Below are 21,716 nucleotides of genomic sequence, written 5' to 3'. Positions count from 1 at the left end.
GACAATAGACAATAGACAATAGACAATAGGTGCAGGAGGAGGCCATTCGGCCCTTCGAGCCAGCACCGCCATTCAATGTGATCATGGCTGATCATTCTCAATCAGTACCCCGTTCCTGCCTTCTCCCCATACCCCCTGACTCCACTATCCTTAAGAGCACTATCTAGCTCTCTCTTGAATGCATTCAGAGAATTGGCCTCCACTGCCTTCTGAGGCAGAGAATTCCACAGATTCACAACTCTCTGACTGAAAAAGTTTTTCCTCATCTCCGTTCTAAGATGTAGGTGTAAGCAAACCGATGCCTCGGCCTGCACCTTGTAGAGTCATGGAGTCATACAGTGTAGAAACAGCCCCTTCAGCCCAACTTGCCCACGCCCACCAACATGCCCCATCTACACTGGGCCCACCTGGCCCGAATTTGCCCCGTATCCGTCTAGACCTGTGCAGGAAGGAACTGCAGATAATGGTTTACACCGAAGATAGACACAAAATGCTGGAGTAACTCAGCGGGACAGGCAGCATCTCCAGAGAAAAGGAATAGGTGACATTTCGGGTCAAGACCCTTCTTCGGACCCATTATTTTTGATGTCAGGGGATTAGTGCGGGTGTCAGGGGTAACGGGGAGAAGGCAGGAAGATGGGGTTGAGAGGGGAAGAGAGATCAGCCGTGATTGAATGGCGGAGTAGACTTGATGGGCCGAATGGCCTAATTCTGCTCCTATTGCTTATGACGTGAACTTATGAGAGGGAACCAGGGTTCGGTACAAATCAGAGCCAGCACCAGTGCCGGCTCAGAATGTTTCGGAACCTTTTCGTATCTCTAAACCAGTGTCTCCAAACCAAATGAAAAAGTAGAAAAGGAGTGAAGGAATAATAAATTGTAGCGCAGCTCCCAAAGAGAGCAGGCCTCTACAATGTGACGTTTCATTCACATCTACGTCCAATGCAGATGCTTTGATTGACCCAGCAGGGTCTAGAAATGAGTGGCGGGGATTTAATGGGAAAGTGCATCAGTAACTGTCGTTCAGCTCCACCCAAGCCAGCCCCACCCGAGCCAGCCTCACCCGAGCCAGCCCCACCCGAGCCAGCCCCACCCGAGCCAGCCCCACCCGAGCCAGCCCCACCCGAGCCAGCCCCACCCGAGCCAGCTCCACCCGAGCCAGCTCCACCCAAGCCAGCTCCACCCAATCAAGCTCCACCCAAGCTAAACATGAATAAAATGTCTATCAAGAAGGAATTGATAGCAAGTGACTACGCTTCTGTATAAATCTCTATATTTACAAATCTGTACATTTACAGATACGACCGGTCAAATGAAACACTGCATCCCGTCTGTTCCAGGGGTTGATTGAGGGAGGAGACCCTTTGCCTTTGTTTCACACAAAGCCACAAAGGGCGGCACGGTGGCACAGCGGGTAGAGCCACTGCCCCACAGCACCAGAGACCCAGGTTCGATCCTGTCCTCGGGTGCTGTCTGCGTGTAGTTTGTACGTTCTCCCTGTGACCGCGTGTTTCCTCCGGGTGCTCCGGTTTCCTCCCACATCCCAAAGACATCAGGGTTAGTAGTAGTTCAATGGTCCTCTGTAAAATTGTCACTGGATAGCACGCGACAAAAAGCTTTGTCACTGTCCCTTGGTACATGTGACAATGAGCGAAACTAAACTAAACCAAACTAGTGTGTAGGGAGTGGCTGAACACAGAACTGATGTGAACCGGCATGGACTTGGTGAGCCAATGGGCCTTTTTGCCATGCTGCATCTTTCTAAATGAAATGGAACGAAATGAAAGGGAACAAAACTAAACTAAACTAAACTAAACTAGACTAGACTAGACTAGACTAGACTAGACTAGACTAGACTAAACTAGACTAAACTAAACTAAACTAAACTAGACTAGACTAGACTAGACTAAACTAAACTAGACTAGACTAGACTAGACTAAACTAGACTAAACTAAACTAAACTAAACTAAACTAGACTAGACTAGACTAGACTAAACTAGACTAAACTAGACTAGACTAGACTAGACTAGACTGGACTAGACTAGACTAGACTAGACTAGACTAGACTAAACTAGACTAGACTAAACTAGACTAAACTAAACTAAACTAAACTAGACTAAACTAGACTAGACTAGACTAGACTAGACTAGACTAAACTAGACTAAACTAAACTAAACTAAACTAAACTAAACTAGACTAGACTAGACTAGACTAGACTAAACTAGACTAGACTAGACTAGACTAGACTAGACTAGACTAGACTAGACTAGACTAAACTAGACTAGACTAGACTAAACTAGACTAAACTAAAGTAAACTAAACAAAACTAAACTAAAATGGACCCCGAATACACTCCAAAGGCATACAGGTTTGTAGGTTAATTAGCTTGGTGTACAGTAAGTGTAAATTGTCCCTCGTGTGAGTAGGATAGTGTTAATATGCGGGGAACTCTGGTCGGTGCGGACTTGGTGGGCCGAAGGGGCTGTTTCCGCGCTGTATCTCTAAACTAAAACTAAAGAGTACTAGAGCAACTCAGCAGGTCCGGCAGCATCTCTGGACAACATGGAGTGGTGCCATTTTGGACGAAACCAGAGGGATAACATTGAACTGGTGTGAATGGTTGATCAATGGTCAGCGTGGACTTGGTGGGCCAAAGGGCCTGTTTCCATGCTGAATCTTGAAACTAAACTAAATCGCTGGGAATCAAAGTTGTGAGTGACAGAGGAAGCCCGTGAGGCCACTGATCCAGATGCAATACCACGTCAAACTTTGCTGCTCGCAATGGGTTGCACAGCTGCCAACGCAAACAAGCACCCTGCCTCTGGGTCGGCTGTGCTGACTGTCCACACGTAGATGCAGGCGGGAGCATGGGAAGGTCTCCCACTGCCACCGGGAGTCCGCAGTGACCTGAGTGAACGAGCGGCCAAATTAAGCACCGTGTCTCATCCCTTGTAGCCCCCGAGGGACGAGAGCCATTGGCTTCTCCTCACTCAGTGTCACAGCTGCAATTTATCATTAGCATGGGGGCCAGTCTGCGAACTCCGAGAAAATCAGTGACATCTGTTTCTATTTTTAGTTTTGAGAAATAAAGCCAAAAAAGTCTCTCCCATTCATAATGAAATTGAATGTTGGCGATGGCACCATTTTGTTTTCATCCATCGCTAATAAATTTGAGAAGTTTAATACTGTATTGTTGCTTTGGAGGTCATATACATCGCAGAAACAGGCCCTTCAGCCCACCTCATCCATTCCGACCAAAACTAGTCCCATTTGCCCGCATTTGGCCCATTTCCCTCTAAATCCTTCCTATCCATGTCCCTGTCCAGGTGTCTTTAAAATGTTCTTATTTAGATTTTTTAGATTTAGAGATACAGCACGGAAACAGGCCCTTCGGCCCACCGGGTCCGTGCCGCCCAGCGATCCCCGCACATTAACATTATCCTACACACACTAGGGACAATTTTTTACATTTACCCAGTCAATTTACCTACATATCTGTACGTCTTTGGAGTGTGGGAGGAAACCGAAGATCTCGGAGAAAACCCACGCAGGTCACGGGGAGAACGTACAAACTCCGTACAGACGGCGCCCGTAGTCAGGATCGAACCTGAGTCTCCGGCGCTGCATTCGCTGTAAGGCAGCAACTCTACTGCTGCGCCACCGTGCCGCATTATTGTACCTGCCTCAGCTAGAGTCATAGAGTTGTACAGGACAGAAACAGGCCCTTCGGCCCAACTCATCCGTGTTGACCAAAACTATCCTACACTCTAGCAACAATTCACAGATGCCACCTAACCTAACCTGCAATCCAGCACGCCCTTGGAGTGTGGGAAGAAACTGGAGCACCCGGAGAAAACCCACGCAGTCACGGGGGGAACGTACAAACTCCACGCACACAGCGCCCGTAGTCAGGATCGAACCTGGGTCTCTGGTGCCGTGAGGCAGCGATTCTGCCGCTGCGCCACTGTGTAGCCCCACACCTCCACATCTGTCTCCACACCTCTGGAACTCTCTACCAGTTCGGCTGTGGAATTATTTGAAGAGGAGGCACATATATTTTTCTAAGATTGGGGAATTGAGGGTTGAGGGGAATAGGCAAGGAGGAGGTGAGGCTTGGGGCAGATCAGACATTGTTGACCAGCGGGGCTGGATTAAGGATTAAAGTAGCCGCCTGGTGTTGTGATGAGCTTTCGTGTGTGTGAATGTCGGTCCAAGTCACCTTACAATGTGCCCAGAGTAGGACAAAACCCAGCGGGTTTCATTTGCACTTATCAACCCAAATCTTTCAGGTTCTGCACTTTCGAGGTAATCATTGAGGTAATGCAAGCAATTCCTGTGCGCAAAACAGAATATTTTACCAGATTACGAATTCATACAATGAATACCATATGTTATGCGATCCGGTCAGCTTTGACAAAAGGTATATTTTTAAAGTCACTTACGTTTATGAGTTATTAGCTTTTGCAAAGATTCATTCCATTTTTTGACCTCCTCCCAGCTGAGCCTAGGTGAAGACACAGAAAGGGGTCATTAGAGACAGAGAATCATAGCATGGTAACAGGCCCTTCGGCCCAACCTGCCCACACCGACCAACATGCCCCATCTACACGAGTCCCACCTGTCTGCGTTTGGCCCATATCCCTCTAAACCTGTCCTATCCTGTCTAAATGTTTCTTAAACATTGCGAAGGTGCTGCAACAAAATCCTGGAAGATCACAAAGGATTACTAGAGTGGATTACTGCAGATGATGAGGTATTGTAAGCAAAATGTAAATTCTTCAGCATCATGATATACTTGGGAATGTTAAAAAAAACTCAAGAACAGCTTCTTTCCCTGCTGTTATCAGACTAATGAACAAACCTGCCCCTAGTGTGTGGAGGAGTGGTAGAATGTGGGGTTAATTGATGGGAGGATAGGTTACAAGGAGAGTTTGCGGCACGGTGGCACAGCGGTAGAGTTGCTGCCTTACAGTGAATGCAGCGCCAGAGACTCAGGTTCGATCCTGACTATGGGTGCTGTACTGTACGGAGTTTGTACGTTCTCCCCATGACCTGCATGGGTTTTCTCCGAGATCTTCGGTTTCCTCCCACACTCTAAAGACGTACAGGTTTGTAGGTTAATTGGCTGGGCAAATGTAAAAATTGTCCCTAGTGGGTGTAGGATAGTGTTAGTGTGCGGGGATCGCTGGGTGGCGCGGACCCGGTGGGCCGAAGGGCCTGTTTCTGCGCTGTAAGTCTAAATCTAAAAATCTAGAATCATATTGGGATTACTCTGTGAGGTGGCAGATACTTGCTGGGCCAAAATAGCCTTCTTCCACATCTTTAAAGATAACGAGAAGAAGTGAGAAGTCTTCAATCCATTAAAATGCAGCCTTTAAACTGCCCTCATCTTATCCACTCAAATATGGGGATCGACAGCTAAAACCCACCAACATGTCGAGGCAGGTAGACAACTGATCCAAATCAAAGGTGTGTTGGAGGATGCTCAGGTACTTGATAGACCTGTATAAAATTGTGAGAGGCGTAGATAGGGTAGACAGTCAGAACCTTTTCCCCAGGAAATGTCAAAGACCAGAGGGCACAGCTTTATGGTGAGAGGGGCAAAGTTTAAAGGAAATGTGCAGAGCACATTTTTTTCCACAGAGGTCGGTGGGCGCCAGGAACGCACTTCCAGGGGTGGTGGTGGAGGCGGATACGAGGGTGGTGCTTAAGAGGCTTTTAGATGTGCAGGGAATGGAGCGATATGGAGCACGTGCAGGCAAAGGAGATGGGGTTAAATCGGCATCATGTTGGGCACAGCCATGGTGGTTGAAGGGCCTGTTCCTGCGCTGTGCTGTTCTATCTTCTATGTTCTATATTCTATATTCTACGTTCTTTACAATGTGCTTGTATGAGGTGAAATGAGGTACTTTATGTCCACAATACAGACAGTGACGTCACCCCAAACAGCAACTTCGTCATTAGTCTCATTAGTCTCATACTGAACAGGCATCCCATTGACAATCTTATCGAAACATATAAGATTATTAAGGGGTTGGACACGCTAGAGGCAGGAAACATGTTCCCAATGTTGGGGGAGTCCAGAACCAGGGGCCACAGTTTAAGAATAAGGGGTAGGCCATTTAGAACTGAGATGAGGAAAAACTTTTTCAGTCAATCTGTGGAATTCTCTGCCTCAGAAGGCAAGTGGAGGCCAATTCTCTGAATGCATTCAAGAAAGAGCTAGATAGAGCTCTTAAGGATAGTGGAGTCAGGGGGTATGGGGAGAAGGCAGGAACGGGGTACTGATTGAGAATGATCAGCCATGATCACATTGAATGGCGGTGCTGGCTCGAAGGGCCGAATGGCCTACTCCTGCACTTATTGTCTATTGTCTATTGTCTATTGACAATCAATAGGAACACCATTAGCAGTGTACTATTTTTCAAAGTAATGGCGCTAATCTGAGTAAAATCTGTGCTCCAACCCACCCTTACACCCACTATGCCCCTTCTTGAGTATCTCCTTTATTTCATTTCTTTTAGTTGCTTGTGATTTAGACTTTAGAGATACAGCTCGGAAACAGGCCCTTCAGTCCACCAGGTCCACGCCGACCAGCGATCAACCCGTACACTTGCACTATCCTGCAAACTAGGAGCAATTGACATTTTTTTACCGAAGCCAATTAACCTACAAACCTGCACGTCTTTGGAGTGTGGGAGGAAACCGGAGCACCAGGAGAAAACCCACATGGTCACGGGGAGAATTTACAATCTCCGTACAGACAGCACCTGTAGTCAGGATACAACCCGGGTCTCTGACGCTGTAAGGCAGCAACTTTACCGCTGCGCCACCGTGCCGCCATTACGTGATCTACATGAGTAGAATCACTTCACTTGGCCTTTGCATGACAACCTTTGGTATTGTGCATCACCAGGTCCATGGTTTCCCCATGAAGGTGAGATGCAGGTAGACGTGAGGGTTGGTCAAAGAAGATCAAAGAGTACCCAGATTAATGCTAAGGACATCTTTCAGCCAGACATGGTTTAAGGTGAGGGGGGAAAGATTTAATAAGAACACTGAGGGGAACACGCAGGGGGGGGGGGGCATGTGGGCCAAACGTCGGCGTGGGACTAGTGTAGATGGGGCAGTTTGGTCAGCATGGGTAAGTTGGGCCGAAGGGCCTGCTTCTACGCTGCATGACTCTGACTCTATTAGCACTTAAGCTCAAAAAACCGTGTCCTATTAAATCTTTTTTCCCTCACCCTAAAATGAACTAATGGACTAATATCCTTCTCATCACAACTAGATCAGCACGGTGGCGCAGCGGTAGAGTTGCTGCCTTACTGCGCCAAGACCCTGGGTTCGATCCTGACTACGGGCGCTGTCAGTACGGAGTTTGTATGTTTCCCCCGTGACCTGTGTGGGTTTTCTTCAAGAGCTTCGCTTTCCTCCCACACACCACAGACATACAGGTTTGTAGGTTCATTGGCTTGGTATAAAAGTAAAATTGGCCCCGGTGTGTGTAGGATAGTGCTAATGTGCGGGGATCGCAGGCGGGCAGGGACTACAGTGGGCCGAAGGGCCTGTTTCCGCGCTGTATCTCGAAACTAAATAAAACTGGAAAACTCCTGGGAAGGTGAATGTGCAAAGCTGGACATTGCATTTGTTCAAAATGGGTTAATGGGGATAATTACCTGTGAGCTGTGCCTGTCTTATCCTTCTTGACAGACACAGAGCTGTGATCAGTCCGAGCCTCTGCCTTTGGCAACAGGAAGCCAAGGCGATGTTTTATATCCTTGGCGCTGTGAGGAATCAATATCAGCATGATTAAGAAAAGAAATGAATGGCAGTTTCAATGACTCAGAAACCTCACTGCATTGAAGTGTTACTTAAGGATGCGATGAATCGGACCAATTTAGAGATTCAGAGCGGAAGCAGGTCGTTCGGCCCACCGAGCCTGCGCCGATCAGCAGTCTCCCCATACACTAGCTCTATCCTACACACAGGGCAATTTACAGAAGGCAATTAAACCGATAAACCTGCACGTCTTTGAAACGTGGGAGGAAACCGGAACATGGTCACAGGGAGAACGTGCAAACTCCATATAGACAGCCCACAGTCAGGATTGAACCTGGGTCTCTGGCGCTGTGAGGTAGCAACTCTACTGGTGTGCCTCCCATGTCATTTGCACCTTGCATAGGTGCACATATCAACAGCAACACACAGAGTGCATCCTCCCGCCTGGACTACTGCAACTCCCTGTACACTGGGATCAGCCAATCATCCCTGTCCCGCCTGCAATTGGTCCAAAACGCCGCAGCGAGACTCCTGACGGGTACCCGTAAAAGGGACCACATCACCCCGATTCTGGCCTCTCTCCGCTGGCTCCCAGTACAGTACTGTACAGAATCAACTTCAAGCTCCTCCTATTCACATACAAAGCCCTAAACGGGCTTCCCCCCCCCCCCCCATATCAAAAATCTTCTAACCCACCACTCTATCTCCAGGTCCCTCAGGTCGGCCGACTTGGAGCTACTGACTATCCCGCGGTCTAGGCTTAAGCTCAGGGGTGACCGCGCTTTTGCGGTTGCAGCTCCTAGAATGTGGAACAGCATCCCTCTCCCCATCAGAACTGCCCTCTCCATCGACTCCTTTAAGTCCAGGCTCAAAACCTATTTCTACTCCCTAGCGTTTGAGGCCCTCTGAGGGGGCGCTGTGAACTGTTTATGTATGTGCTGTTATGTTTGTGTGCCATTGTATGTTCGTTTCCTAGTACCTGAACTGATGTACAGCACTTTGGTCAACGTGGGTTGTTTATAAATGTGCTATACAAATAAAATTGACTTGACTTGACTTGACATTCATAGAAACATTTTATTTTATTGCCTTTTATTTAAACAGGTGCCCTTTCCCATGATAGTAGACAATGCGATATGGTATATAATTTGCAGTTTCTTTTTGAACACTGAGCACTAAAATAAGTCCTCAGCTGAATCTCAAAGAGAATGTCGCATCGATGTTGATGAGTTACTATACGAGATGGAAACAGCTCTAATTATTGGAGCAAATAAACTGCTAAGGGGAGAACCAGATTTGCCATTGAATTGTTGTCGTTGGCAAGAGACAAGGGACAAGAATAACAAGCAGGCCAATATTAAACTAATTATTCACATAATTGAATTTCCTCAGTTCCTTTGAGGAACTGTCATTTAAGAAATTAGGCTTGCCATTGTGGGAAAGTGCAGTTAGATCGCTGTTATTGAACACAAACTAAAGCATTTACAGTCAAGTCAAGTTTATTTGTCACATACACATACAAGATGTGCAGTGAAATGAAAGTGGCAATGCCTGCTGATTGTGCTAAAACTACAAAACAGAATAGATTTTTTTTTTTAGAAAGACACAACACAAAAAATAAATTAATACAATAAATTAGTCCCTGGTGATATGGGAGTTAACAGTCCTGATGGATTGTGGGAAGAAACACCGTCTCATCCTCTCTGTTTTCACAGCGTGACAGCGGAGGCGTTTGCCTGACCGTAGCAGCTGGAACAGTCCGTTGCTGGGGTGGTTGGGGTCCCCCATAATGTTGCTGGCTCTGGATCTGCACTTCCTGATGTATAGGTCCTGCAGGGGGGCGAGTGTAGTTCCCATGGTGAACGCACTACTCTCCGCAGGGCCTTCCTGTCCTGGGCAGAGCTGTTCCCAAACCAGACTGTGATGTTTCCGGACAAGATGCTTTCTACAGCCCCAGAGTAGAAGCACTGAAGGATCCTCAGAGAGACTCTGAATTTCCTCAACTGTCTGAGGTGGTAAAGGCGCTGCCTTGCCTTACTCACCAGTGCGGCAATGTGTGTTGTCCACGTCAGATGCTCTGTGATGTGGACTCCCAGGTATTTAAAGCTGCTCACCCTATCCACAGTAGACCCATTTATCTCCAGTGGCGTGTACGTCCTCGGATGTTGAGCCCTTCTAAAGTCTACAATCAGCTCCTTCGTTTTTTTGACATTCAAGAGGAGGCTGTTGTCCTGACACCAGAGTGCCAGATCAGCCACCTACTCCCGGTAGGCCTTCTCCTCGTTGTTGGAGATCCGGCCCGCCACCACAGTGTCATCAGCAAACTTGATGATGGAGTTGGAGCTGAACCTGGCCACACAGTCATGTGTGTACAGGGAGTACAGTAGGGGGCTAAGGACGCAACCCTGGGGGATCCTGTGTTCAGGGTGAGGGGGCTAGATGTGTGTTCCCCCATCCTGACCACTTGGGGCCTGGCAGTGAGAAAGTCCAGGACCCAGGCACACAGGGGAATGTTAAGCCCCAGTTCCGGCAGCTTCTCAGCCAGTCTGGTGGGGAATATTGTTTTGAAAGCTGAACTAAAATCAATGAACAGCATCCTCACATAGCCCCCCTTCTGGCTGTCAAGATGAGAGAGAGCGGTATGCAGAACCTGGGAGACCGCATCATCCGTGGATCTGTTCGGACGGTATGCGAACTGCAGCGGGTCCATATTGCAAGGGAGGAGGGCACAGATGTGGTTCTTGATCAGCCTCTCGAAGCATTTCATGACAACCGAGGTGAGGGCCACCGGCAGGTAGTCATTCAAACAAGCTGGAGAGGTATTCTTTGGCACTGGTACGATGATGGATCTTTTGAAGCATGCAGCTGTAGCAAATGTCATTACATCAAAGAGAAAGGCTCATCACTTTGAAATTCCCTTCCCTTGATTCATATTCTTACAGAGAACTGAAGGAAGCTGTGTACCAATTATCCCTCAGAGTTGCTGATGAGAGTCAGTCTCAATGCCTACCTTACGCAGACTAAAACTAGGCAAATCACCCATTAATAACACATATTAAAATGCCGTAGAGGTTTGCTATTTTTCTTCATTTAAATCTGATCACCGTTTAAAAAAAAGACATGCATGCCCGCAAAACACACAGGGTTGAACAATATGTGAAGCTAACCTTCCTGGAGAGACAAGCATGAGGAAATGTGAACTCCGATATATTTAAAGACATACCTTCTGAGGCAGGTAGCAGGCAATGCAGCTAGTCCTTTGCACATGTTGGCAGTGATCTGCCTCTCTTGACTGCTATCAGTTCGGTTTGAGGTTTCTGATCTGGTCTTTACAGAGACACCAGGCTTTTATATGTTGTGCTCAAGGAAGAGAGTCCACGCCACTGGCCAATAACATCTCCCGCAGCAAGTCGGTAGTGATGACAACCATCTGCCAAAGTCAACAGTCGGACAAGCACAATGACTTCAGCAGCCACGATCTATTTTATTCTTACCAGAAATTACAACTCTGCACAGTGACCCAATATCTTTGTGGCTAATTCCTGGATTCTCCCCCCCACCCCCACACACTGAATCACACATATCCTGACTTTGAAATTCAAACAAGAGAGAAATACGAAGGAAATTACTATTGTTCATGATATAGGGGGAGAACGAGGCCATTCAGCCCATTGAGCCTACTCTGCCATTTAATCATGGCTGATTTATCTTTCCCCCTCAACCCCATTCTCCTGCCCATTCCCGATTACCCCTGAGGCCTGCTGTACCTCAGCTATTAGCTGTACCTCATTCCTGACTATTTCATCAAGCGTGGACACAACATGCTGGAGTAACTCAGCGGGTCAGGCAGTATCTCTGGAGAGAAGGAATGGGTGACTTTTTGGATCGAGACCCTTCTTCTTCAGACTATGAAGAAGTCCCTAGTCTGAAGAAGGGTCTCGACCTGAAACGCCACCCATTCCTTCCCTCCAGAGATGCTGCCTGTCCCGCTGAGTTACTCCAGCATGTTGTGTCTTTCTTCGGTTGAAACCAGCATCTGCAGTTCCTTCAGATATTTCACCATGTAATTCCTTTCAGGGATCGTTTCCTTTAAGTGATCTCTTTTAACCTGACTCCTAGGCACCAAGACATGCATTATTGGCCTCATTTGTGGAAGATTTTTTTTTAAACTCCTTGAGAGTTTTTTTGTTTCGAGATACAGCATGGAAATAGTTCCCTTCGGCCCACATCGACCCCAAGCACTAGTTCTATCCCACACACTAGGGACAATTTACAGAAGCCAATTAGTCTACAAAACCCACATGTCTTTGGAGTGTGGGAGGAAACCGGAGCACCCGGAGAATACCCACGCAGTCACTGGGAGAACGTGCAAACTCCATGCAGTCAGGATTGAACCCGGGTCTCTGGCGCTGTGTGGTGGCAGCTCTACCGCTGCTCTACTGTCCGCCCTAGTCAGGAGTCAGTGGTTTCCAGATCATTTGCAACACAAGGCTTTATCAAGGCAATGGGATAGAATGAGACAACACACATTTTAGGGGTTATTTTCCCTCAATTTGGATAAGAAGAAATTCAGGGGCAGTTTCTTCCCGGCTGTTATCAGGCAACTGAATCATCCTACCACAACCAGAGAGTGGTCCTGAACTACTATCTACCTCATCGGGGACCCTCGGACTATTTTTAATCAGATTTTACTGGCTTTACCTTGCACTAAACGTTATTCCCTTCTCGTGTATCCGTATACTGCCCATGGCTCAATTGTAATCAGGTATTGTCTTTCCGCTGGCTTTTTTCGCACGCAACAAAAAGCTTTACACTGTACACGTGATAATAAACTAAACTGGGAATATATGCATGAAATACTACTGTGGATTTTGCAGGTCAGGCAGCATCTGTGGAGGGAATAGATAGGTGACATTTTGGGCCAGAACCATTCTTCAGACTGGTTGACACCCGGGGCAAGTAAGACATTAAGAAAGGCAATCGGTCAGACACAAGGATCTGCAGATGCTGGAACCTTGAGCAAAACACTGGTTAATCAACATAGAGTCACAGAGTCACACAGCAGGGAAACAGGTCCATGCCAACCAAGATGCCCGTCTTAGCTAGTCCCATTTTCCCACGTTTGGCACATATCCCTCTAAACCTCAGGCATGGGCATGGCACAGTGGTAGAGTTGCTGCCTTAGATCACCAGAGACCCGGGTTCAATCCTGACTACGGGTGCTGTCTGCACGGAGTTTGTACGTTCTCCCCATACATGGGTTTCCTCCCACACTCCAAAGACGTGGTTTGTAGGCTAATTGGTTTGGCGTCAATGTAAATAGTCCCTAGTGTGTGTAGGATCGTGTGTAAATGTGCGGGGATCGCAGGTCTCGGCACAGACTCAGTGGGCCGAAGGGCCTGTTTCTAACCTAAACTAAGCTAAATTTAGCAGAACTGTAAATGAAAACTAATCAAGGATGGCCAGTGGTTTGGCAAGACAGGGACTCGAGCATCAGATTAAGATTGTGTGGATTGTGTTGACTGGCGGATTAATGAAACATTAACGATCTGTTAGGTGAAAAAAGAGAGCGAAAGAGTTAGGCACTGGTACGTATGAATGATCAGCAGAACAAGGCGACACTGTGGCGCAGCGATAGAGTCCGAGACCCGGGTTCAATCCTGACCACGGGTGCTTGTTTGTACAGAGTTTGTATGTTCTCCCTGTGACCTATAGACAATAGACAATAGACAATAGGTGCAGGAGGAGGCCATTCGGCCCTTCGAGCTTGGATTAAATCAGGAAGATGCACAGAATCTTTTACCCAGATAAGGGGGATCTAGAGGACATAGGTTTAAGTTGATAGGAGAAAGATTTAATAGGAACCTGAGGGGCAATGTTTTTATACAAAGGGCGGTGGGTATATCGAAAGAGCTGCTGGAGGAGGTAGTTTGGAAAACGCACACCTCCAGATTCGGGGACAGTTTCTTCCCAGCTGTTATCAAGCAACTGAACCATCCTATCACCAACTAGAGAGCAGTCCTGACCTCCCATCTACCTCATTGGAGACCCTCAGAGTATCTTTAATCAGACTTTACTGGACTATCTTGTTAATGTTATCCCCTTTACCCTGTATCTGTACACTGTGGACGGCTTGATTGTAATCATGCATTGTCTTTCCTCTGACTGGATAGCACGCAACAAAAGCTTTTCACTGTACCCCGTTATGTATTATGTATTATGTGTTATTATGTATTATGTAACAATAATAATTGTATTATGTGACAATAAACAAAACTAAAAGTTGAGCCTGGTTGTCCGGGGGGATTTTGATAGTCCTTGCGTGCAGTTTTGGTCACCCCTTTACAGGAGGGGTGTGGAGGTTTTGGAGAGCGTGCAGTAGAGGTTACCGGAACGCTGCCTGGATTAGTGGGTATTAGCTATCAGGAGAGTTTGGACAAACCTGGAAGGACACAAAGTGCTGGAGTAACTCAGCGGGTCAGGCAGCATCTCTGGAGAACATGGATAGGTGACGTTTCACAGAGTGCTGGAGTAACTCAGCGGGTCAGGCAGCATCTCTGGAGAACATGGATAGGTGACGTTTCACAGAGTGCTGGAGTAACTCAGCGGGTCGGGCAGCATCTCTGGAGATCATGGATAGGTGACGTTTCACAGAGTGCTGGAGTAACTCAGTGGGTCAGGCAGCATCTCTGGAGAACATGGATAGGTGACGTTTCACAGAGTGCTGGAGTAACTCAGCAGGTCAGGCAGCATCTCTGGAGAACATGGACAGGCCGTGTTTTGGATTTCAGACTGATGGACAAGCTTGGATTGTTTTCTCCGCAGCATCGGAGGTTGAGGAGAAGCCTGATAGAAGTATCTAAAATTATGAGAGGCATCGATAGGGGTAGACAGAGCGTATTCCCCAAGGTGGAAATATCAAAGACTGGAAGTCAGGGGGGTGAAGTTAAGAGGAGTGTTTATAGACGCAGAAGGTGGTGGGTTCCTGGAACACACGGCCGGGAGTGGTGGTGGAGGTAGATTCGTTAGTGGTGTTTTGGAGGCTTTGAGATTGGTACATGGATATGCTGGGAATTGGAGGTTCATCGATCACGTGCGGGCAAAGAAGATTAGTTTAAGTTGGCATCATTATAAAATTAATTGAGATTAGCTTCATTTGGAGATACAAAGCGGAAACAGACCTTTTGGCCCACCTGTCCCGCACCGACCAGCAATCCCCATGCACTAGGGACAATTTACAATTTTTTAGTGAAGCCATTTGCCCTTCAAACTTATACATCTTTGGAGTGAGGGAGGAAACCGGAGCACCCGGAGAAAACCCACGTGGCCAGAGGGAGAATGTACAAACTCCGTGCAGACAGCACCCGTAATCAGGATGGAAGCTGGATCCCTGGTGCTGTAAGGCAGTGAGTCTTCCACTGCACCATAGGGAAAGGAAAGAATATCTAAGAGTGTAAGAATAAACTGTGAGTTGAAAAGGTGACTGAGTAAAAAAAAGTGTTACGAAACCCAGTAAATAGGAAATTCAGATAAATTGCACTCGGCTTTTTAAATTTTATAAACGATCTCAAAAAACCATCAAGGCGAGAGAGTGAAATTGTGAAGAAAGTGTAGTGGGTGAATCAGAGCTTTAAATAAGCAACAGGAATAAAAACAACTGTTAATCTGTCCTGCGTATGCATGTATAACAGGCGGCGTGTGAAGGAAGCAGTAAGAATCATTTAAAAAGATCAATGAGATTGTGGAATTTCTATTTCTAAGAGTGTCTTTGCTGCCGGCCCCACGTTAGAAGACATTAGTGGTACCTGGAACTGGTTAGCTGTACAGCTGGAGGTGTGTCTGACAATCCATCACACGTTCACAACGAGTTCCATGTTATCCCACGTTCTCATCCACTCCCTGCACAGTAGGGACAATTTACAGAGGCCAATTAAGATCGGTCAAAGTCAGCATGGATTTATGAAGGGGAAATCACGTTTGACTAATCTTTTGGAATTTTTTCAGGATGTGACAAGTAGAATGGATCCAAAATGGCGGCGCTGCCCTAGCAGCTGCGGCTTACCTGCGGTCCATTTGTCTTTGTGTTTTTGTTGTTTTTTTTGTCTTAATTGTAGTTGTGATGTGGTGTTTTTGTGTTTGTGTACTGTGTGTGTATGTGGGGGGGGGGAGGGGGGGGGAACTGTAAAATTGTAAATATGTGTCCCTTCCGAACGGAGACCCGACCTTTGTTTTCTGGGTGTTGTCTCCGTTCCTGCTGCGGCCTACCATCGGCCCAACTCCTGGAGCTGTCGGCCTCCGGGGCTCTGGTTCGCTGAGCCCGCGGACCGAACTTACCATCAGCGGAGCCGGCCGTCTTCGGAGGCTGCGGGAGCGGCTGCGACTCGCCTTAGGCTCGGGCTGCGTGGATGCCGACATCGGGAGCTCCGGCAGCGGCAGCGTGTTCGCCCGCCCCGGATCGCGGGGCTTGGGTCGCGGACATTTCACCGTCCGGCGCGGCCTAAAATATGCCGCGGGATTTTTCTCTGCTGGGCGGGGGCTTCAATGTCGGGAGCCACGACCGCCCCGACGTGCAGCAACAGCGGCAGCGTGTTCGCCCGCCCCGGATCGGATTTATCATCGGCGGAGCCGGGCGTCTTCAGAGGCTGCGGGAGCGGCTGCGACTCGCCTTAGGCTCAGGCCGCTGCGGACCGTCCGGCGCGGCCTGCAACCACAACAACCTGACCGCGGGAGAAGACGGCAGGAGAAGGGAAAGACATTGTGGCCTTCCATCACAGTGAGGAGAGGACTGGAGGAGACTCACTGTGATGGATGTTTCTTTGATGGATGTTTCTTTTTTTGTGTGTTTTTGGGGTTGTGTAATTTTAATGCCTATTTAATGCTTTTATTGTTGGACTGTGGGTGACTGAATTTCGTCCAATATTGGATGACAAATAAAGCTATCTTGAATCTTGAATCTTGATAACGGTTTATTCACAAAATGCTGGAGTAACTCAGCAGGTCAGGCAGCATCTCGGGAGAGAAGGAATGGGTGACGTTTCGGGTCGAGACCCTTCTTCAGACTGGATAACGGAGAGCCAGCCAAAATTAGAGCACATGGTAGTGGGGGTAGGGTATTGACATGGATAGAGAACTGGTTGGCAGACAGGAAGCAAAGAGTAGGAATAAACGGGTCCTTTTCAGAATGGCAGGCAGTGACTAGCGGGGTGCCGCAAGGCTCGGTGCTGGAACCCCAGTTATTTACAATATATATTAATGATTTCTTTAAATGTTGTTATTGTACCTGCCGCAACTACCTCCTCTGGCAGCTCATTCCATACACCCGCCACCCTCCCTGTGAAAAACCATACCTCAGGTTCCTATGGGCGGCACGGTAGCGCAGCGGTAGAGTTGCTGCTTTACAGCGAATGCAGCGCCGGAGACTCAGGTTCGATCCTGACTACGGGTGCTGCACTGTAAGGAGTTTGTACGTTCTCCCCGTGACCTGCGTGGGTTTTCTCCGAGATCTTCGGTTTCCTCCCACACTCCAAAGACGTACAGGTATGTAGGTTAATTGGCTGGGTAAATGTAAAAAAAAAAAAAATTGTCCCTAGTGGGTGTAGGATAGTGTTAATGTACGGGGATCACTGGGCGGCACGGACTTGGTGGGCCGAAAAGGCCTGTTTCCGGCTGTATATATATGATATGATATGATATGATAAATCTTTCCTGTCTCACCTTAAACCTTCAGGTTCTTGAATCCCCAAACATTCACTCTATCTTTACCCAACATGGTCTTATACTTAGACAATAGACAATAGACAATAGGTGCAGGAGGAGGCCATTCGGCCCTTCGAGCCAGCACCACCGTTCAATGTGATCATGGCTGATCATTCTCAATCAGTATATAAGATCTTCTCTATAAGACCACTCCTCTGTCTCTTGCGCTCCAAGGAATAAAGTCCTAGCCCGCCCAACCTCTCCCTCCAGCTCACACCCTTGAGTCCTGGCAACATCCTCGTAAATCCTTCTCTCCCGAGATGCTGCCTGACCTGCTGAGTTACTTCCAGCATTTTGTGAATAAATCGATTTGTACCAGCATCTGCAGTTATTTTCTTATAATCCTCGTAAATCATCTTTGTACTGTTTCCAGCTAATTGGCATCTTGATATCATTATGCTTACCACAGGTAGCGGGGAATGTGCATTCAGTGAGATTTTATTTCAGAGGAATTTAATGACGTCGAGTTGATATGTTAACTCTCCAGTACGCTACATACACAAGGAATGAGTCTGCAGTAGTCCAGCCAGATGGTGCGGAATATGCCTTAGAAGCAACACCCAGCGAAGGATGAGAGGGGGGGACCTCATTGAAACCTTCCAAATAATGAAAGGCCTAGTTTGAGTGGATGTGGAGTGGATGCTCCCAGTGGAGAGAGTCCAGGACCAGAAGAACGGAGATAAGGAGGGATTTCTTTCGTCAGAGGGTGATGAATCTGTGGAATTCATTGCCACAGACGGCTGTGGAGGACAATTCATTGGGTATTTTTTAAAGCAGGGATTGACAGGTTCTTGATTAGCAAAGGTGTCAAAGTTACGGGAGAAGGCAGGAGAATGGGGTTGAGAAGGAAAAAGAGATCAGCAATGACCGAATGGCAGAGCAGACTCGATGGGCCGAATGGCCTAATTATGCTCCCATTTCTCATGATCTTATTAAGATTTGTATTGGCAAAGTGCCAGGCAAACCCTCAACGTTGCTGTCGTTACCCATCTGCGATTAGACGGCAAGATGCTGGTGCTACATTTACTCATTGGACATTGAACCGTATGTGCAGCGCCGGAACACCCCTTTGGCCCACAATGTCCATGTCCAACACGATGAGTCAAGAGAGTTTTATTATCATACTAGACCAAGTGGACCCGTTGGGCCCAAACCTCTCCTGCGTTGGTGCAGCACCCTCTCCTCCCCCCCTCCCCCCCTCCCCCCCTCCCCCCCTCCCCCCCTCCCCCCTCCCCTCCCCTCTCCCCTCCCTCCCCTCCCTCCCTCCCTCCCTCCCTCCCTCCCTCCCTCCCTCCCTCCCTCCCTCCCTCCCTCCCTCCCTCCCTCCCTCCCTCCCCTCCCTCCCTCCCTCCCTCCCTCCCTCCCTCCCTCCCTCCCTCCCTCCCTCCCTCCCTCCCTCCCTCCCTCCCTCCCTCCCTCCCTCCCTCCCTCCCCCTCCCTCCCCCCCTCCCTCCCTCCTCACCTCCCCCCCTCCCCTCCCTCCTCACCTCCCCCTCCTCCCTCCCCCTCCCCCCTCCCTCCTCACCTCCCCCCCTCCCCCCTCCCCCCCTCCCCCTCCCCTCTCCCTCCATCCCTCCCTCCCCCTCCCTCCTCACCTCCCCCTCCCTCCTCACCTCCCCCTCCCTCCTCACCTCCCCCCTCCCTTGCCCTCCCTCCCATCCCCCTCCCCCCCCCCTCCCCCCTCATGCTGGCTGCCTTATTGAAGCAGCAGCAACTGGAAGTCAAGTGAAATGAACCTCCTCTGCTTGCAAGTGTTCCGAATCCCTCCGCTACCCCCCCTATCCGTGAGTCCAAAAGAGGAGTCTGGTAACGGCAGAGTGGCCGAGTGGGGCGGGGTGGGGTGAACATCGTGGGAGAACCTATTGGAGATGGCGTCAGCACTGGAGCGGGTCACGTCCTCCCGAACGCCGCAGGGCAGGCTGACCACGATGACGACCAAGTGTGCAAGGCTGATACAGCTCCAACATGTTCCCTTGGAGTTCAACGCTCCAGCTAACAGTGTCCCCGTAACCTTGCGTTTCCGAACACTTCAATGGCAACAGGAAGGAGGCTAACACCAGTGCTGGTTAAAGGGACTGTTCAGATTCATCAGGAGGGGCAATTTCTTGCGGCTGGCTTATTTTTAGTTTATAGTCATGTGTACCAAGGTACAATGAAAGGATTTTGTGTGCTCGCCAGCCAGTGGAAAGACCATGCATGATTACTATCGAGCCATTCACAGTGTACGGATTCATGATAAGAGAATAACGTTTAGTGCAAGGCAAATCCAGCAAAATCCGATCAAAGAGAGTACCCGAGTAGTTCAGCACTGCTCTCTGGTTGTGGAAGGATTGGTCAGTTGTCCGATAACAGCTGGGAAGAAACTGCCATGAAGATCCTATAATCCCCTGTTTTAGTTTAGTTTTAATTTAGGGATACAGCCCCCCCCCCCCCCCTCATTGGCCGCCACTCCCGTCACTCAGGCGGGTCCATTGTTACGTCGAACGCGGCGGACGGCCAAGGGAAATGGAAACGTTAATTTTTTAACTTTAAAATGTCAATAACTTTGAGCGGAGGCCTCGTCAGTCTTCCTGATACTGGGGCCACTGGCTCTCGCCATTGGAGTTGGAAGCGCGTGGCGTGCCTTGTCCTCCTCAAAGAGGCGTCACAGTGGCGCAGCGGGTAGAGACGCTGCCTCACGGCGAACCCAGAGATCGGGGTTCAATCCTGACCTCGGGTGCTGTCTGTCTGTGTGTGGAGTTTGAACCTTCTCCCTGTGACTGTGTGGGTTTCCTCCGGGCGCTCCGGTTTCCTCCACATCCCGATTTGTCGGATCACAGAACGCCACAGTATAGAACGCCACAGGAGATCCCCACCCCCACCCCGCCCCTCCTCAATCTTTGCAGATCACCAACCCTTTCCACTCGAAGGTATCACAAAATGCTGGAGTAACTCAGCAGGTCGGGCAGCATCTCAGGGGAGAATGAATGGGTGACGTTTCGGGTCGAGACCCTTCTTCAGTCTGACAGCTAGGCAGGAGAAGGTTCTTGCAAAGTTTCAAATGCTGACATCAACCAGATGAGCTACTGTAAATGGCTTGTGTCTGAACTGTTGAATCTACGAGCAAGATGGTGCCTAAGCCAGGCTATTCTCTGCGTGCTGGTCCCAGAAGTGGATTTGCAATCATTCATCACAATCGCTCCACTCTTTTTAACCTCTACGTCAACAGCAACATTTCTTAGACACAAAATGCTGGAGTAACTCAGCGGGTCAGGCAGCATCTCGGGAGAGACGGAATGGGTGACGTTTCGGGTCGAGACCCTAGGTTCTCCAGCATTTTGTGTCTACCTTCCTTTTTTTTTCCAGCAACATTTCTTACTCGAACCATGATCATCTTAATCTCCTGTCAGATCTGACATTTCTATCTTTAATCGGACTTCACTGGACTTTATCTTGCACTAAATGTTATGCCCTTGGTGTGTAGGAAGGAACTGCAGATGCCGGTTTCCACCGCAGATAGACACAACATGCTGGAGTAACTCAGCGGGACAGGCAGCATCTCTGGAGAGAAGGAATAGGTGACGTTTCAGGTTGAGAAGAGTCTGAACCTGAAGCCTGTTCCTTTTCTCCAGAGATGCTGCCTGACCCACTGAGTTACTCCAGCATTTTGTGTCTATCTTCGTTATCTATGTACTAAAACTCTCATTTGTTTGTTTGTTTGTTTGTTTGTTCCTGAACTACAGTCAAAAAGGTACACGATAGTGCGACAATTCTAGGCCCACCTCACTCACCGTCGTCCCTTTGGTTCTAATGGTAGAAGTTTCATTGAAATTGGTGTTATATTTTTTAAGTTATTCACATTTTAACTGTATGTTTGTGTTGTCATTTGCGAGCGGAGCACCACGGCACATTCCTTGTATGTGCACATACTTGGCCAATAAACTTATTCATTCATTCATTCATTCATTCATTCATAAGTTCATAAATCTATCTCTTAGGGAGGGAGGGAGGGGGGATGGGGAAGGGAGGGAAGGATGGAGGGGGAGGGGGAGGAGGGGAGGGGGAGGGGGGAGGGAGGAGGAGGGGGAGGGAGGGGGGATAAAGGGGGGTTGAGGGGGATGGAGTAGGAGGGGGAAGGGGGAAGGGAAGGGGGTGGGGAAGGGGGAGGGGAGGGGAAGGGGGGGAGGGAAGGGGGGTGGAGG

The 21,716-nt window shown here is 48.6% G+C and overlaps 1 protein-coding gene across 2 annotated transcripts in view; it reads right to left on the bottom strand.

Annotated features, from left to right (window-relative positions):
• The window catches only part of LOC144598153 (regulator of G-protein signaling 4-like), a 32,293-nt gene that overhangs the window by 5,242 nt on the left and 5,335 nt on the right, over positions 1–21,716 (bottom strand). The window contains exons 2-5 of one of the 2 annotated variants that reach the window (XM_078408049.1): positions 15,585–15,678; positions 11,003–11,209; positions 7,677–7,784; positions 4,443–4,504 (exon numbers count right to left, since the gene is read on the bottom strand). In XM_078408049.1, coding sequence (XP_078264175.1) covers positions 4,443–4,504; positions 7,677–7,784; positions 11,003–11,046 — 214 coding nt within the window. In that variant the 5' untranslated portion in view covers positions 11,047–11,209; positions 15,585–15,678. The remainder of the gene's footprint in view (positions 1–4,442; positions 4,505–7,676; positions 7,785–11,002; positions 11,210–15,584; positions 15,679–21,716) is intronic. The other variant, XM_078408050.1, reaches the window with a different exon arrangement.

This window comes from Rhinoraja longicauda, chromosome 11 (genome assembly GCF_053455715.1).
Source record: "Rhinoraja longicauda isolate Sanriku21f chromosome 11, sRhiLon1.1, whole genome shotgun sequence".
In the NCBI taxonomy this organism is placed as follows: Eukaryota; Metazoa; Chordata; class Chondrichthyes; order Rajiformes; family Arhynchobatidae; genus Rhinoraja; species Rhinoraja longicauda.
Note: the sequence above shows the minus strand (reverse complement) of the source record. Positions and strands in the feature narration are given on the sequence as shown.